The sequence below is a fragment of the Chiloscyllium punctatum genome, chromosome 3 (assembly GCF_047496795.1).
Source record: "Chiloscyllium punctatum isolate Juve2018m chromosome 3, sChiPun1.3, whole genome shotgun sequence".
NCBI classification, from domain to species: Eukaryota; Metazoa; Chordata; class Chondrichthyes; order Orectolobiformes; family Hemiscylliidae; genus Chiloscyllium; species Chiloscyllium punctatum.
In genome coordinates this window covers 82,882,716-82,900,301 of record NC_092741.1, presented here as the reverse complement: position 1 = coordinate 82,900,301, position 17,586 = coordinate 82,882,716, and the positions used below count along the sequence as shown (strand labels likewise).

At 37.0% G+C, this 17,586-nt stretch overlaps 1 protein-coding gene across 13 annotated transcripts in view; it reads left to right on the top strand.

Moving 5' to 3' along the window:
- The window catches only part of fam184ab (family with sequence similarity 184 member Ab), a 172,494-nt gene that overhangs the window by 113,863 nt on the left and 41,045 nt on the right, over positions 1 to 17,586 (top strand). For 10 of the 13 annotated variants that reach the window (XM_072555907.1, XM_072555902.1, XM_072555901.1 and 7 more), the window contains 4 exons: positions 3,817 to 3,970; positions 6,067 to 6,194; positions 9,576 to 9,760; positions 15,258 to 15,404. In XM_072555907.1, coding sequence (XP_072412008.1) covers positions 3,817 to 3,970; positions 6,067 to 6,194; positions 9,576 to 9,760; positions 15,258 to 15,404 — 614 coding nt within the window. The remainder of the gene's footprint in view (positions 1 to 3,816; positions 3,971 to 6,066; positions 6,195 to 9,575; positions 9,761 to 15,257; positions 15,405 to 17,586) is intronic. The other 3 variants (XM_072555910.1, XM_072555913.1, XM_072555912.1) reach the window with 1 other exon arrangement.

Here is a 17,586-nt window from a genome sequence, read left to right as displayed (position 1 = left end):
GGACTTTGATCATATGGGCCAATGGGCAGAGGAGTGGCAGATGGAATTTAATTTAGATGAGTGTGAGGTTTTGCATTTTGGTAAGGCACTCCAGGGCAGGACTTATACAGTTAATGGTAGGGCTCTGGAGAGCGTTGTCAGACAAAGAGACCTGGTTATGCGGGTGCAAGGTCGGGGATGGGGGCCGGGGAGGGGGAGGAATGTGGGGATGTTGCCTGCAGGTGCATTGTTCCTGGAAAGTGGAGTAGCTGGTACACAGTGTGGTTTGTGGCTGTACAGGACATTGGTGAGGCCGCATCTAGAATACTGCATACAATTCTAGTCTCCCTTCTATAGGAAAGATGTTGTTAGACTTGAGAGGGTGCAAAAAGGATTTACAAGGATGTTGTCGAGATTGGAAGGTTTGAGTTATAGAGAGAAGTTGAATAGGCTGGGGCTATTTTCCCTGGAGTGTTGGAGGCTGAGGGGTGACCTTATAGAGGTTTATAAAATCATGAGAGGCATGGATAGGGTGAGTAATCAAGATCTTTTCTCCATAGTAGGGGAGTCCAAAACTAGAGGACGTAAGTTTGAAGTCAGAGTGGAAAGATTTAAAAAGCACATGAGGGATAACTTTTTGCACACAGAGGGTGGTGTGTATATGGAACAAGCTGCCGGAGGAAGTGATGGAGGTGGATACAATTGCATCATTTATAAGGAATCTGGACGGATATACAAATAGGAAGGTTTAGAGGGATGTGGGTCAAATAGGACCAAGTCAGTTTAGGATATTCGGTCAGCATGGACAAGTTGGACCGAATAGTCTGTTTCTTTGATATATGACCCTATGACTAGAGTGGAGGTTCTGCTGAAAAAAATTGAGCATTTAAGAACTAATTAAAAAGTAGAATCTCCAAGGTAACAATCTCAAAATGAACATAGGCCCCTTAGAAAATGAATCTGGGGAGATGGTTATGGGGAACAAGGAAATTGTAGAGGAGTTAAACATATATATTGCATTAGTCTTTGTAGTGGAAAATATTTCAAACATCTCATTAATACTAACGAATGCAGGGGTAGAATTAAGTGCCATCACCATCAGTTGGGAAGTAGTATCAGACAAACTACTGGAGTTAAAGGCAGATAAGTCCCCTGGCCCTGATGGCCTGCACCCAAGGATCCTTAAAGAGGTAGCTACAGAGAGAGCGGATGCATTGGTTATAATTTTCAAAAAACCCTTGGATTCTGGAGAAGTACCAGAGGATTCAGAGACAGAGGGAAATTGAAGATCAAATATGTAGGGCGATCTCAGATATATGTAAGAATAATGAGGTTGTAATAGGAGATGATTTTAATTTTCCAAACATTGACTGGGACTACCTATAGTGTTAAAGGTTTGTATGGTGTAGAATTTGTTAAATGTGTTCAAGAAAATTTTCTTTATCAATATGTTAATATTCCTACGAAGGAAGAAGCAAAACATGACCTTTTTTTGGATAATAAGAGCAAGTAACAAGTGATAGGGGAACACTTTGAGTCTAGTGATCATAATTCCATTAGTTTTAAAATAGTTATGGGAAAGGATAAGCCTTTATGAAAATCTTATGGAAGGCTTATCCATTGAGGGAAAATAGCTGAATTTTTAAGAAAATAGTTCATGACTCAGAGCAAAATTGTATTCCAGTGAGGAAGATGGATTCTAAGAAGGGGATAAACCAACTGTGGTTAACCAGGGAAGGTAAGGATAGCATCAAATTCAAAGGAAAAGCAACAGTGCAATGCAGCAAAAAGCCAAAGGATTGGGAAACTTTTTAAAATAAAAGAGCAAGAGATGACCCAAAAAATAATAGAGGAAGAAGGTAGACTTTGCGGATAAACTTGCAAGTAATATCAAAATAGATGTAAAGAGATCCTTCCTTTAAATACAGTCGGTCCTTCTGTAATGCGATGGTTGTGTTCTTGTGCAACCCCGTGTTGTAGAATATTCGTGCTTTAGAAACAGTGCTTAAAGTGTCAGTGATGTAATCGCGTTATAGCCAATGCACATTTTAAAAGTTCGCACTTTAGAAACAGCGTCCGTAATTCGTCAATCGCGTCACAGCAAATTTGTGTTGACGAAGAGCACATTATAGCAGAGCGACCTGTGTATACTGTGTATAAGAAGACAGAGAGAGAAAGAGAGAGCGAGAGACCAAAGTCAAGCAGACCCTTTGAGAACGAGACCTGGAAACTATTAATAAAGGACCAGGATATAGCAGAGAAGTTGAATAAATATGTTGCATCAATACTCACAGTAGAAGACGCAGACAAATGATTGAATATTCAAAGGCCAAAAGAGTAAAGGAAACAAATGTAATAAGTATAACTGGACAAAAAGTGCTAATGTGGCTAAAGACGATTAAATTTCCTGGACCTGATGAGATGTATCTTAGGTTGTTAAAAGCAGTAGGTACAGAGATAGTGGATGAACTGTTAATAATCCTCTACGAACACTGATTCTGGAAACTGCCAATGTAATACCTGTATTTAAAATGGGAAAGAGTTGAAAAATAGATGTGGTCCAGTTAGCTGAATGTCTGTAATTGAGAAAATGTTCGAATCTGTTACAAAGAATTTGATAGCAAAACATTTAGAAATACATTATATAATCAAGCAGAGTCAGCATGGCTTCACAAACGGGAAATCATGCCTGACAAATTTATTAGATTTCTTTAAGGAAGGAACAAGCAGGATAGATAAAGGGAAGCAATGTATCTAATGTGTTTAGATTTTCAGAGGCTATTTGAAAAGGTACCACACACTGGCATTCTAGTCCAACAGGTAAAAGGATAGGCAAATGGAATGTTTAGCCTCTATTTCAGAGGGAATGGAGTGGGAAAAGATGGGGTGGTAGATGTCTTGTTAAAACTATACAAGGCTAGAGTACTGTGAACAATTTTTGGGCCCAATTCTAAGGAAAGATATGCTGGCATGGGTATGGAGGAACTGTCTTCTGAGGAGAGATTGAGTAGGTTGGGACTGTCACTCATTGGAATTTAGAAGAATGGGATGTCACTGAATTTGAAGTATACGAGATTCTTAGGGGATTTGATAGATTAGATGAAATAAGGTTGTTTCCCCATTGCGCAAGAGTCTAGGACCAGAGTGCATAACCTTAGAGTAACCCTTTTGTAACAAAGTTGAGGAATTTCTTCTCACTGGGTAGTGCATTTGTGTAATTCTTCACCAAAGAGGATTGCTGAGGCTAGGTTGTTGTTCAAGGCTGAGTGCGATTTTTAATTAGTAATGGAATCAAGGGTTATGGGGAAAAGACAACAAAGTGGTGTTGAGGATTATCAGAGCAGCCATGATCTCATTGAATGGTGGAGCAGACTCGATGGGCTGAATGGAGTGCCTTCTGCTCCCACATTTTATTATAGTATTATGCTATTCATCAATTGAAGTGTTGCATTGTGTTTCCAACATCAGGCTGACATAAGTTTTTAACAAGTTTAAAAACAAGTTTATTTTCTTGTCTTGCTTCAGTAAATATATTGAGAGATTATCTATGCAGTAGCTGATTTACTAAATCATTGAAATTTCATCTGTGTCCAATTGAAAATTTATGGTCTCAAATTTTCAATATGGATCATGAACTGCTCTGTTCGTAAAAGATTGTAGTAACCAGAATTTTGAGTATATTTTGTATTTTGAACTGTAGGCTACTGTGTGAATAAATGTCACTTTTTCTGAAAATCTGAAATTGTAATTTGCCATCTAATGGTGTTACCTGAAAAGAGCCATTGAAGAAGAAATTGAATGGAGCAGTAAATAATGTAATTGCATTATGTCTTACAGCAATTGGAAGAATGTTTGAACCAGCAACATATGAAAGATATACAAGCTCAAAAGGAAGCCGAGAGAATGAATCTGGAGGCTTTACAAAAGGAAGCAAAGCAACAACTACAGGAATTGAGGGCAGAGCTGCAGGATGAAGGGAAATTACTGCTTGGTATGTAGATGGTGTTAATCCATTTGTTCAGATATATGGTATTACACCTTTGGAGCTGGTGGATCTTGAAACTGAGCCTTCTTGCTCAGAGGTAGGGAAACTACCAGTGTGCCACAAGAGCCCTCAGCTTGGTATACATGCTTACAATATTCTTCTAATTCAACTGAATTGTTGATATGATTTTGCTGCAACTTTATTAAAGGTAGCATATGTTCCTCTTGAGAAGTCCTGAGTTTTTTTAAAATTCATCTGTGCAGTAAGAGTTGACCTGTTCTAGGTCAGCAATTAATTCCCATCTCTAAATGCCTTTGAAAAAGTTGTTCGGAGCCACTGCCTTACACTTCTTCAGTCCGTGTGATGTAGGTATACCATGAGTGCTGTAGGGAAGGGAGTTCTACGATTTTGACCCAGCAAAACAATTAAAGGAACAATTTGGTTCTAGGTCACAATGGAGGGGAACGTGCAGGTGGTGGTGTTTTCATGTGGCTGCTGCACTTATTCTGCTAGATGATCCATGTCACCGGTTGAAAGGTTGTTAGAACAAACTTGTTGAGTTGCTGCATGGACCCTTGTAGTTGACATCAAAAGTACAGCCAGTGGAAGGCTTGCAGAGCTGCCCTATCTAACTGCTGATCAGCTGACTTCAGTTGGATTCTAGTTCTCAACTTCTACTGACCTTCCCAGAATTGAAGTGAGCTTTCAGTGGTAGCATATGATACCCCATCACTTAAAGTAGTACCAAAATCATTACAGTTCCCTTTCGACTTGCCAAGTTATAGGACTGAAAGTAGTCTGGAAGAATTCTGTTACAATTTGACTGAGCAGTCCTGCACATCTGTCTGCTTGGTGCCACTCATTGCATCCCTTCCTACTGGTTGAAATAAGCCATAGCTAGTGAAATCAGTCTTGGCATCCCAAAAGTATAAGCTATCAGCTGCAACTGTTGAATTGTCTGAAATAATTAACTTCAGAAATATCAATGTCTAACCTCACTCAGATTCTGGGACTGACACTTTGATTCCCAGGAAGCAAATAAATGAAAATACATGGAAATGCCTTTTAAATTTTATTTCCAGATTTTAAATAAATAAATTCCACTCCGTCATCTACCTTAAAGCAATTATTCAGTTTTGTATGATTAGAAATGTGTTCCCCAGAAGAAATAATGTGATTTCATAGATCTGTTTTAAGATTGTTAGATATTTAATTTTACTGATAAACAGTGTCTCTTGTAGTGGCTTGGTGTGCCTCTCATTCCAGGCATGAATCTCTTTCAGCCATATTCTTAGATTGTCTATTTTACACTTACAACGTGGATACATTAACTCATTTTTAAATTGTTCATTTCTATGCATATCTGGCGTATCATTGATTTTTGCTGTTTAGATGAAGGATATTCAGTCAATCGAGCGATTGACTATTCAGTTAAAGCCATTCTATTGCCCTACCAGCATATTTGAATCTTTTAATCAAATGTTTATCTGCTTCCTTTTGAAACGTATTGTAAGTTCTGTTTGAAGTAATATTTCTGGTGGGACATTCTGTTCTAATTTGCATCTTAGAAAATAGCTCTCTGTCTACATATCTGCTTAGCTTTGTAAATGGTTTTGTCCTTTACCTTATCAAAATCAACTATAATGTAGAGCATTTCTTCCCTTTCTTAAAATTGTTGGGAAAAATACATTCCCATTTTAAAATAACATGTATTGCAATATTAATAAATAATTATTTGTACTTTACTGCAGAATAGTTAATCATCTGTTAGACAAAAATCAATTGAACACCAAGTTAGTTTTAGGTCCCTAGTGATCATCAGGATAAAGAACAAGAAGAAAATGTCACAGCATTCTTATTTTTAATATGCAAAACTTGGAAAAAAAACACAAGGGTGATATTACATTCTTTATGATATTTACTTTCTAAAAGTTCAGACAGTAGTTATTTTAAAAATGTCATTATAAGATGCAAATAATCTTGACAACCTTGTTTTTCTTTCTCTTGTAAGTTTTGTTTCCTCAGTTCATATATTTGCACAACAGCTTAGAAATATGTTAAGATGTTTAAAATATCAATGCCATATTGTATGATCTTTCCAGCCTCTCTGCGTTCAGATCTCAACTATCAACATTCCGTTGCAATGGATAAACTAAGGCAAAATAACCAGCAGGAAATGGCAGCTGTGAGGATGGAATTAGATCAGACTGTTGAGCAGCACAGACAGCAGGTGGGTTAGTTTATTATTCTATATTTTAAAAGAAAAGCATTTATATATTGTTATTCCACATATCGAAGAACGATTCTAAATATGGAGCTACTTAGACATGATATTCAGAATGGTTTAGTTCAAATATAATTATCTTACCACAGAATGAGATTTATGTTTCGATAATTGATGTGACCTTGAAGACCAAAGTGATTTTTGTTTTGAATTGCATAATATTTTTATTGAAATTTTATTTCTATGTTCGTTGCCATTACAGTATAGTTTCTGACCATTGGAGTAAAGTACATTCACTTCTTGGTGGTTGTTGGCATAGATGCACAAAAATAATAGAGAGAGATTCTTTGATTGGACATTTTTTTTCACTTTGTGAGTAATATGCCCTTCTTGCATAATCTCCAAATTGATGTGAATTAAGAATTATACGCTGGGAATTGTGAACATTGCTCTATTTTGTTGATTTATCCTCACTTCATTATCTCTTATGCTTTAAAATAACTCTCTGTCAGCCAACACCATATTAATATCTAAAATTCACCTATGCACACTTCAAATTGGATGCAATTTGCCAATAAGTAATTATATCATATAATTTGTACTGACACAAATGAATTTCTTTTTAAAAGTTGCATGTGTTAGTTGAGAACTCTCCAATTGCATTTTCCTTTTGTGCAGTTTATCACTAAGTTAATTGAAAATGTTATGGGAAACATACCAATTTTGTGAATGATCCTGACAAATTAAACTTTTGCTTCATTCAAAAATGATGGTACCTGCATTTGAAACTCGTTGTGGTCATCTGTGTTTGTTTAGAAAACTAAATACAGAGTCATTCAATTATACCAACGAGATTATTTGTATATTTCCAACCTAATTAACTTCTTAACAGGATGATTTATGACTCCCATCTTATCACCAATTGCAGAGACATTATGTGTTTGCAAATTAGTTGAAATGCTATAATGGGGAATAATTAAAAGGATGGTGAGCAGTTATTTGGTAAGTGCAGAAGAATTGTTCTTGTACATTTATGGAATTGTTAATTGCTTTTAGTACACAGCCAAAGATTCAGACCTAGTTTTGATTGCTGTGTTGGGTGTGCAGAGTCAGGAGCCACCCTAGTTACATGAAACCAAACTTTAAAAATCATTGTCTGCACTTACAATTTTTTGGTCTAGGGATTTGGGGCAGGCCAAGTTGCGATAGAGGTGACCCAGGAAGGACTTGAGGATGTCAATACCCACTGGGCTGGGCAATAAGCTTGCTTCAGGACTCTAACACAATGGTCAAAGTTTAAAAATAATGTTTAAAAGTTAAAAGTGTAAACTTTAAAAACAAAGTTTAAGGGGCAAATGTAACTCCCCTTGCTCAATCTATGTCACCCTTTTCTCTTCTACCAATCTCTATTACCTCTCATGCATCTTTGCCTTCTGATTATCTCTCTGGTCCTGGATAGTCCCTATGCTCATCTAGCCATCCCCACAGTCTTAACTGTGCTGTCCTATGTCATCCGTCATCCCCATTGCTTTTTATAGGGCCTATGTGAATTTACACCTTCCTAACCATAACACTTTGCCATGTTTTTTGCCATGCCAACTCAGTTAGTATTTCAACATGGGCTAATCTGAGGCAACATGCTGACAGTTTCTATTGATGATGTCACTATTAGAGGGAAAAAAATACTGGTAACAAAAAAATGTCAATACGATTGAAATTACTTCAACTGATCCCTTATGAAAACAAGCATGTTACTTAAGTGCTTAATTCTTATATGCTTAACTCCTTGTGTCAAGAATACAATGCAATTCAAAAAGCAGTTGGAGTTATCCATCAATATGCATCCCAGTTTTTTTCTTTACTTTGTCACATTCCATGAATGAATATCGGCAGCAAATATTGGCTCAACCAGCAACACTCACATCCCATGAATGAAGTCTTAAAAAAAGTGGACATCACCAGCTATGTCAGCATTTATTGATCATCCCTTATAGCCCAGAGAAAGTTAAAAATTGACCACATTGCAGTGTGTCAGGAATCACATGTACATCAGACCAGATAAGTATGGCAAATTTTCTTACGTAAAGAATATGATTGAAGCAGTTGGATTTTTACAATAGTCGACAGAGTTTACATGGTTGCCATTAACTGGCCTTTTATTCCCATTTTTATTGAATTCAAATTGCACCATCTGCCATTGTCTCCACCACATTTTGCCAGAACATCAATCTAGGATTCTATAAATTCCTATTCCATCACTATGCCACTGTCTCTCTCCTTGTCATTGTTCGTTCAGGAAATCAGTCACTCAACACAACTTCTTTAATGGTTTTATATGAACAGGCACTCTGAAATAGCTGTTTTTATAACTCCAATTTTTTGGATTGTTTATTGAGAACTTTGCCAGTCCTACAGTGTTTATACACGTCTAACACACAAACCTGCCTTTTCACAGTTCCAACGGCTGCCTATTTCCAACAAACATGCCTTAACGTTCTCAAAGAATGCCTTAGCTCGACTAGACTTGTCCCAGGACTAGATTTGAAGGAGTACTGTACAATTCGAATAGGGATATATATATATATAAAACATTCCTCCAGCTCTCACCCCTCACACATACCCTCACCTCTCCTCAACCAGCACCCTATGAGGACTATTTGTATTCTCCTAAAAAGTATCTTTTTCTTTCTGTTATTCCCTTACTTCTGTGAAAATTTAATTTGAGTCATGAATTTAATCATTGTGATTTTATTTGTGAATAGGAACTGATGAATAGAATGAGTTGAATGGAGCTGTTATTTTAATAAAGTTTTCATAATTGATGCACATTGTGTTTATGGATTTTTTTTGATGGGGGAAATGGAATTGAAATTTGAGCATTTGGGCCCTTTAGAGCTTTTTGGAATTTCTCATGTTAATCAACAGACATGATCCATTTCCTTCATCACCAACACTCAATAACAGCAGTGTGTGCTATCTACAAGATACACTGCAGAAATTCACCAAGGCTCCTCAGACAGACAGTACTTTCCAAACTCTCAACCACTCCCATCTAGAAGAACAAGGGCAGCAGGCACATGGAAACACCAATAGCTGCAGGTTCCCCTCCAAGACACTCACCATCCTGACTTGGAAATGCATTGCCATTCCTTCATTGTCACTAGGTCAAAATCCTGGAATTCTCTCAACAGTTCAGAGGGCATCTCAACATCATCTTCTCAAGGGCCAGTAAATGCTGGCCAAGTAGTGTTGCCCATGACCCACAAGTGAATAAAAAAAATTGGGTGGATGCTGTGCATCCTCTTGAGTGAGTTTAGAAATGGATGTGCATTTCATAAAATTACACCTTTATGCTTGTTAATATATAGAACTATTTTTACAATCCAGAAGAAAGAATTACTGAGCAGAATATCTAATCTACAAGAGGAAGTACGGCATTGTGAAGACCACATAAAAGAACTGAATGAGGAGAGCCTGTCTATGCATGACAATTTAAGCACCTTGACCAAAGAGCTAGAATACAAAGGGAATGAAGTTCTGAAGATACGAAGTGAAGTCAACCAGAAAATTAGGTAAACCATTTGGATGGTGGTAAACAGTTTTGATAAAAAAAACCTTTATGTTTGGTTATTTATTTTGAACATTTCTTTACAGATCAGGTTTTATAAAGAAAAGTTCTCATCAGAAAAAAAACATGATCGCAATTGGAAATAGAAATATTGAATGTTGCACTTCATAATTTTTCAAATATACAATGTCCAGCACAGGAATCAATTTGTAATTTAAATAAATGAATCAAAATCTAGCTTCTGCAAGCATTGAAAGATGAGGTTTAAAGGTGTTGCCTTTGGTTACAACTCCTCCAACTCCTTCCTGTTCTCCTTAGTTAGGAGACAGCTGGCTAATTCTTGATTCCTTCTTACTTTGAGAATTTGAGACTGGTTAAATATTTATTCTGTTTGTTTGGTTTAACATAAATTATCTACTTATGATGTTTAATTTACAATTGATTGGTGGATAAAGTGATAGTTACAAACATGAGACATCAAAAAGAAACATGCAAATTATTCTTGACAACAACGCACAGTTGCTCTATGAGTCTGCAGACTTGACATGCCAACGTTAAACTGACACATTCACTTCCAGCATCTCCAGTTATTGCTACACATGAACCAGCGGCTAGAGAAGTTAGAGGAATGTGGCTTGACGATTTCAATGAATTTCTTTCCTCTCTACTAGAAACTGTTGGCCCTTTAGAAGATACCTCTCCATAGATGCTGCCAAACCTTCAGTACTTTGAAAGATGCCTGTTATTTATATGTGAATTTTGACTTCGTGACATAAATGCTAAATATGGGATTGATGAAGGTAGTTGGGTGTATGGACTTTCAAGAACTGTGTTCAAGCACCAAATCCGGGTTTGATAGAGGAATTAACATTGGAAGGGTAAGATTATCTATTTTGGTAGGAAGAACAGATGTGCAAACTGTTTTTTAAATGATTGGAAGTTTTAGATATGTAAATTAATGAAGGCTAAATACAGGTGCACCAAGCTATTATGTAAGCTAATGAAATGTTAGCTTTTATCACAAGAGGATTTGAGTACAGGCATAATGAAGTTTTGCTTCAGTCATATAAAAGCTTGGAAAGACCACACCTGGAGTACTGTGTACAGCTTTGATCTGCTTAGCTCAGGAAAGATAGCCCTCCCATAGAAGGAGTACAGTGGAGGTTCACCAGACTTGTTCCTGGAATAGTGGGACTGTGCAATGAAGAGACGTTAGGCAAAATGGACCTGTGTTCTCTAGAGTTGCAAAGAACAAGAGCTGATCTCATTGAAAACTACAGAATAGCTAAAGAGAGGAGAGAGTAAGATGCTCTCCCTGGTGTAGAGTTGAGAATCAGGAGGCACAATTTAAAAATGAGAGGGACACCACTTAAAACCAAGTTGTGGAGAAATTTCTTTCCTCAGATGGTGATGAATCTTTGGAATTCTCTTCATCAGAGGTCTGTGGAAGTTTGCTGCTCAAGTATGTTTAAAGTAGGGGTCAATTTTTTTTAAAATTCCCAGTGGTGTAACAGGTTATCAAGATAATGTGAGGGGCGGGGGGAGGGAGGGAGGGAGAAAGCAAGTTTGATCAGGCATGTTTATATTTAATGACTCAGTGGCTGAATGGCCGGAATTATCTTAAGAATTGGAGTGCATGGGATAAAAGGAACATTAACTTTGCAGAAACAGAATTGGTTGAAGGATTGAAAGCAGACTATAGTAGAAGACATTATCTTTGAAATCGAAGGCAAATTGGAGTAAGATCCCCCATGGACAGGTGTTGGGATCAGTTTTATTTCTTATAAATTAATTTGTAGATTCAGGCATTTGGGATGTAATTTCAAAGGCTGAAGTGAACATGAAACTGGCATGTAGAAATTCATGAATAGAATAGCTACAGACTTCAGGAGGATATGGACAAATTAGTAATGTGAACCAAAACATAAATGGTTAAATGCAAAGAAGTGAAAAGGTACACTTTGAAAATACATCCAATTTTTCCACTTAAGATTTAAACAATGCCTTCAGAATCTCACTAATCAGTACCATTACTTTATTTCTATGCAATCACAACTCATTTTATGCAGCTTCTCAATTCTCTTCTCCTTCCCTGAAAAACTAGATAGCACCAATTTTTGAGTTGAAAGTCAGAGCAGACCACCAGGAGGTTGCAGCTCACTGCTTCCTTCTCCAAGCCTTCGTGCAGTCCCACCTTCCTCACAACATCACTGCGTGCTCCATGGACACTGTCTACCCCCGTACTCCATCCACACAAGTCAGTCGTGAGCACCCATGAGTACCATGACATCATTGTGCCTGCTGTTGGACTAAGTCACACACCAATTCAGCACTTCAGTACCTGATATTGGAGCTCAGGCACATCAAGGATTTGTATTTTACTATCCTGCTTTGTGTATAGGGACACACACACCTTATACATCTACACAGGATGCATCTTACGGCTTTTGGTTTACTACTTCAGCAGTTATTAATTTTGTGCTCACTTGGAGGCTGCCAACCTTTGTGGTTTGCAGTCCTTTTAACATTGAAGAGGAAACACCCAATTTTTCATGGTTCCCCAGAACACTGAACAGTAAAGGAGATGGCCATGATGTATACAATAGTGAGAGTGGTTGATAAGTCTTGATGACAGACGTATCCAGTGGCACAGCAAGTCTGAGTGGTGGCTTTGTGAGTATGAGGTAGCAGAAAAGAGGGTGCTGGCACTTAACCTTTCAGTAGATAATTAACCTTCTTCCCACACTGAGAAAACCAAGCAGCTCACATGCCATTCCCTGCCCCAAGGGCCCAGTGCATTGTAAAGGAGGTGAAAAGTGGAAGATTGCATGAGAAAAAAACACCATGGTTCCTGGCTGTGTATCTCACTCGGAAAAGCTTTTTGTCTCAAATTAGAAAATTCTGTTGATTTAGAACAAAAACGAGGAGTTTATGTTCAAGCCATAGCAAAATAAAATCTGGTTAGATTCCAGCTGATGTATTACGACCAACTCTGAATAACTTATGAAGGATGTCAAGGTAATAAAGAATATGTAGATTTACTAGTAAGGTAGCATAGGTAAAATAATTCACTTACTGAAACAGAAATTGAGTTTATCTCCTTCGATAAGGAAAAGTATTTCCAGGGATATAAGGTTCATATGAATATAAGACGTGGGAGCTGAAATAAGCAATTTGGACCCTTGACTCTGCTCTATCTTTCAGCAAGATCATAATTATTCATCAATCAAACATCCACCTCAGGCGGAATCACCATTTCCTTTCAATTCCTTGCTCCGCAAGAATATACTGATCTCTCTTGGATAGAGAATTTCAAATATTCACAACTCTTTGAGTGAAGACATTGCTCCTTTGTTATGGACCAGGCCAGACCACTCAAAACATTCTTGAGAAGGCAACTCAGACCATAACTTTGCAATTTGTTTCAGCAATTGTACAGTGAAAACTACCCGGAGTAAGTTAGCGAGATTGACTACCAGGTTTAGCACAGACAAAAAATTTATTCACAAAATTACACAATGAAACACAAGCAACCGAATAAAGAACCCCTACAGAACTCAGTCTATCCAAACTAGACTTAATTATGCTGTTCCACAACAGACCTAATAAACAAACCCTCTTGAAAAACAGTATAAATGGAACAGATGCTTACAGTTAGAGAGGCCGAAGGAGAGAGAAAGTTTCCAGTCAGCTCACTGTTGAACTCTCAACCAGTTCTAAACTAAACTGCTTAGCTAAAGAGCTGACCATTCCCCTTTTATTCTACAGGTCACTTTTAAGACATGACCATCTTGGCCTGACTTCTCATCTATTTACATATAAACAAAAGGCCTCTCAAAATCCTTTTCATCTCTGTACGAAACCAGACTGATCGGAGCCCGGCCTGGTTTATTACCCCTCTGAGAAGAAAAAATCAAGGACAGAGTATCCTTGAGCCAAGGAACAGCTTTTAGAAAAGAAGGGACTAGCTTTAGAAAGGACACCTTATCTGAGTCCGAAATGGTGGATTCCTTACTCTATGACACTGATTCCATGCAGTCAAAAAATGGAGGAAAGATTTGCCCAGTTATGCTTGAAAGAATTTAACATGTTTCAGTTAGATCAGTCCTCATTCTTCTAAATTCCTGGAAATATATTCCTGGGGCAGTTCCTCTTAGGTCATTCAAGGAACCATTCTAATGAGCATTTGTTTCATTTTATCCTGCAGCAATTGTGCCCTTCCTTCGGGAAGAAGACACAACTAAATATGATACTTTTGGTTTGACCTCACCAATATAATTCTAGTAAGACTGCTTTATCCTTAAACTAATCAATTCGACACAATAAACTAATATCCTATTGCTTTTCTAATTGTTCGCAGTACCTGGATTCAAAGTCTCCGTGATTATATACATATCTCCCAGCATTCAAAATATCTGGGTTTTATTTTCCCTACGAGAGTAGATACTTTCATAAATTTAAAATGTTTGACAAAAAAATCAACAGAAGCATGAAGAAAAATTAATTCATGCAGTTGTTACAATAGACAATGCACAGCAGAAATGGTCATGAAAGCAGATTTAGTCGTAACTGTCAATAGGGAATTAGATAAATGTTTGAAGGGAGAAAGAATTTCAGGGTTATGGGGAAAGAGCAGGAGGGTGGGACTAATGAGAAGTGCTTTTGAAAAGTTAGTCCAATTACAATTGATCAACTGGCCTCATTCTGTGCTCTCCTGACATCAATAAGCAACTTTGGGCAAACAAGAGTCAGGAATGTCATGGAACTCCAGTTAGTTTCTGTCCACAACCTAGAATTTCTGGGAACTCACTGGCAGCTCACCACTACCACCTCATGGGTTTTGGGATGGACAATAAATTTCTGTCTATCTTGCAACATCGCATTTCACAAATGAATTAAAAAACAAAGTAGCACCTCCTGCAATTGTTCAAGCTGGCAACTAATTGAACACAGACTAAAACAAAGAACTGTGGGTGCTGAAGATCTGAAACAAATGCAATTGCTGGAGAAACTCTCAGGTTTCTCAGCATCTGTCGAGACAAAGCATAGTTGATGTTTATAATCCAATGACCCTTCCAGTGGTTCACAGATGCTTTCTGCCCTGCTGAATTTCTCCAGCAATTTCTGCTTTGTAACTGAACACAGATCAGGCATCAAATCTGAACTTTACCTGTCTAACTAAAATAAGTGGAGAAAATGAAAACTTAAGTAGATAATAAATGTAAAACTCAGAGGTATTAAGTACTAAAGGGCTCTATTGAAGCAAAAAGAGGTTTCAGAAACATTGCTAAAATGAGAAGTTTTGACTGACCCTGCCCTATGTATGAAAAGTATAGGCAAAACTTTACATTGTCTACTCTTTTTTTTCTCTCTATTTACATGAGCGATTCTGGCAACTTGAAATAAGTTGGAAGGGCATGGATATAATTTTAGATTAGGTTTATGTTAGTTACTATTAAGTAAAATTGGGAGTTAGCTTCACTTTGTCTCTTTTTAAACAGGATCTATGAACAGGAGATGGTAAAGAAACAGGAGAAGATGATAAATGAAATGACTGCAACCCACATCCGGGAAACACAGTGCATGCTAGCAGACTTCAACAAGGCACAGGATCTCCTTAAGGATAAAATTTCTTCTCTGGAAATCTTGTATGTTTTGCAGCATTTTAAATAATGATTTTGGAACTTAAGTAGTTACAGTATTAGGAAGGATAATAAATTTTTATTCAACATTTGTGAGAATGCGCAACTTGATGAAAACATTGAAGAAGGCGTAGGTCATTTAGTCATTCAAGCCAATCAGTTTGAGCGTGTTGATCTGTATCTTCAATATTCATACTCTTAATATACTTGCTTGACAAAGATCTATTCATCATATTTTTAAAATTTTAATCCGATCTAGCCTGACAACTTTATTCAGAGGAGGGATTTCCATTTTATGAAGAGTTTTCTGATATAGCCGCTGAACAAATCTAATCTAAACAACTAATCTGAAGATTTTGTGCCTGTACTCTACCTCCAAAGAAAATAGCTTTTTTTACAAACACCCTATAAATTATCTAAATGTATTAATTGAATCAGTACTTAATTTCCTGCATTTACGAAATACAGATAAAGTGCATGCTACTTGCTTTCCTTATTGAATTAACCTTGGTATCACCTTGATGTATCCAAGGTGAATCTTCTCCAAAGCCAATACATTTTTCCTGACGTGCAGCAGCCTAAAACTCTAACTGAGATTTAACCATAACATTTATCCACCTCTTTGTATTCCAACTGTTCTGAGATTAAATCTAACATTCCAGAAGCCTTTTATTTGTATGTAGTAACTAGATTTCAGTAATGTTTGCACTTGGACCCCTAGTTTTGTTACTCCTCTACAGTTTCCAATTTCTCACCACTTAAAAAATATTGTGATCTATCTTACATATAAAGTAGTTGACCTTGTACCTATCCACTTAAAACTCCAGCTGCCACAGTATTATCTAAACTAGTTATTATGGAAATTTTTGGTCCTATCTACACTAATGACTATGTCACTGAAGTGCTACCAGCAGACTTGAAAATAAGCTTGTTAATCCATCAACCAAGTTATTTAAAGATGAACTGAATATCTGACATGGTAGTAGAGATCTCTTGGGATCACCATTATTGATATGCTGACAACTTAAGTATCCATTATCCCTAATGTTTTGCACCTACCTTGTAACTAATTCTTTAACAAAACCAATGGATTCAATTCTTTGTTCTTTTATTTTTATTAACTGTCTTTGAGATGGAATTTTATTGAAATTCTGGAAGTTCGTGTAAATTAGCTTAATAGATACTTCCTCAACCTACCATGTTTGTTAATTACTCAAACAATTCAGTTAGATTTGTTATTGTGACTTAATCTTCGTAAATCCTTGGTGGCTCTCTGATCAATTTATATTTGTCCAAATTCTCAGGTACTCTGTCCCAGATAACAGATGCTAGTAATTTCTTCATAAGTAGTATTAGATTAAGACCTGTTTCCAGGTTGGTACCTTGTGCAGTACAGAGTAATATTGACTGAATCTAGACCCAGTCTAATCATGGTGTGTGCACTAATCCAGGTTATAGGAAGGTAGGAAAGAAGGAAAAGCTTGTACTATTACTTGAGCATTGTCTTGGCTATGATAATTATGCTCCCTTGTTTCACCTGTTCTACTCTATCAATTTGCATTATTATATACTGCCCCTCAAAGTGACACTGAAATGACTTCCAATACACTATAGAAGCATACATTTGTGTAATGGCCACTTAAGGCATAAGCATCTTTACTGTTAGACCCAAGCGTGCAGTAGCACCTAGTGGAAAAGAGACCAAGTTTGACATTATACCAGGTGTGCAGATAATTTTTATTTAAATTTCTTTCTGACATTGCCAAACTGGTGTCAGATTTAAATGTGCATTTTGTTGCTCTATACTGCTGTATATTTGATTTGGTATAAATTAACAATCGAATTCATTGTAAAACTCCTATTACTATGAGCAAGGAGAACTTTTTTTTATATATAAATTGTTTTGGCCGATTTTAAATCTAAGTCAGACGAGGATCATAGAGGATTACTAGAACATGATGCAACTTAATCTTATTCATACTGTCGTGATTATAGTCTTTAATGGGATTTTTAATCCAGCTCACTTGATTTATGCTGGCAGACTTGGAAAAATAGCTGGAAGTCTTATCTAACAGTGTTGTGCTTTCTTCATGCTGTATTCCATTTAACCTGCTCTTCTGAGCAGTGAGGAAGAACACCTAGTCCAGTCCACAAGGTCCTTGTCAAATGTGCAGATTTAGCCCTGATG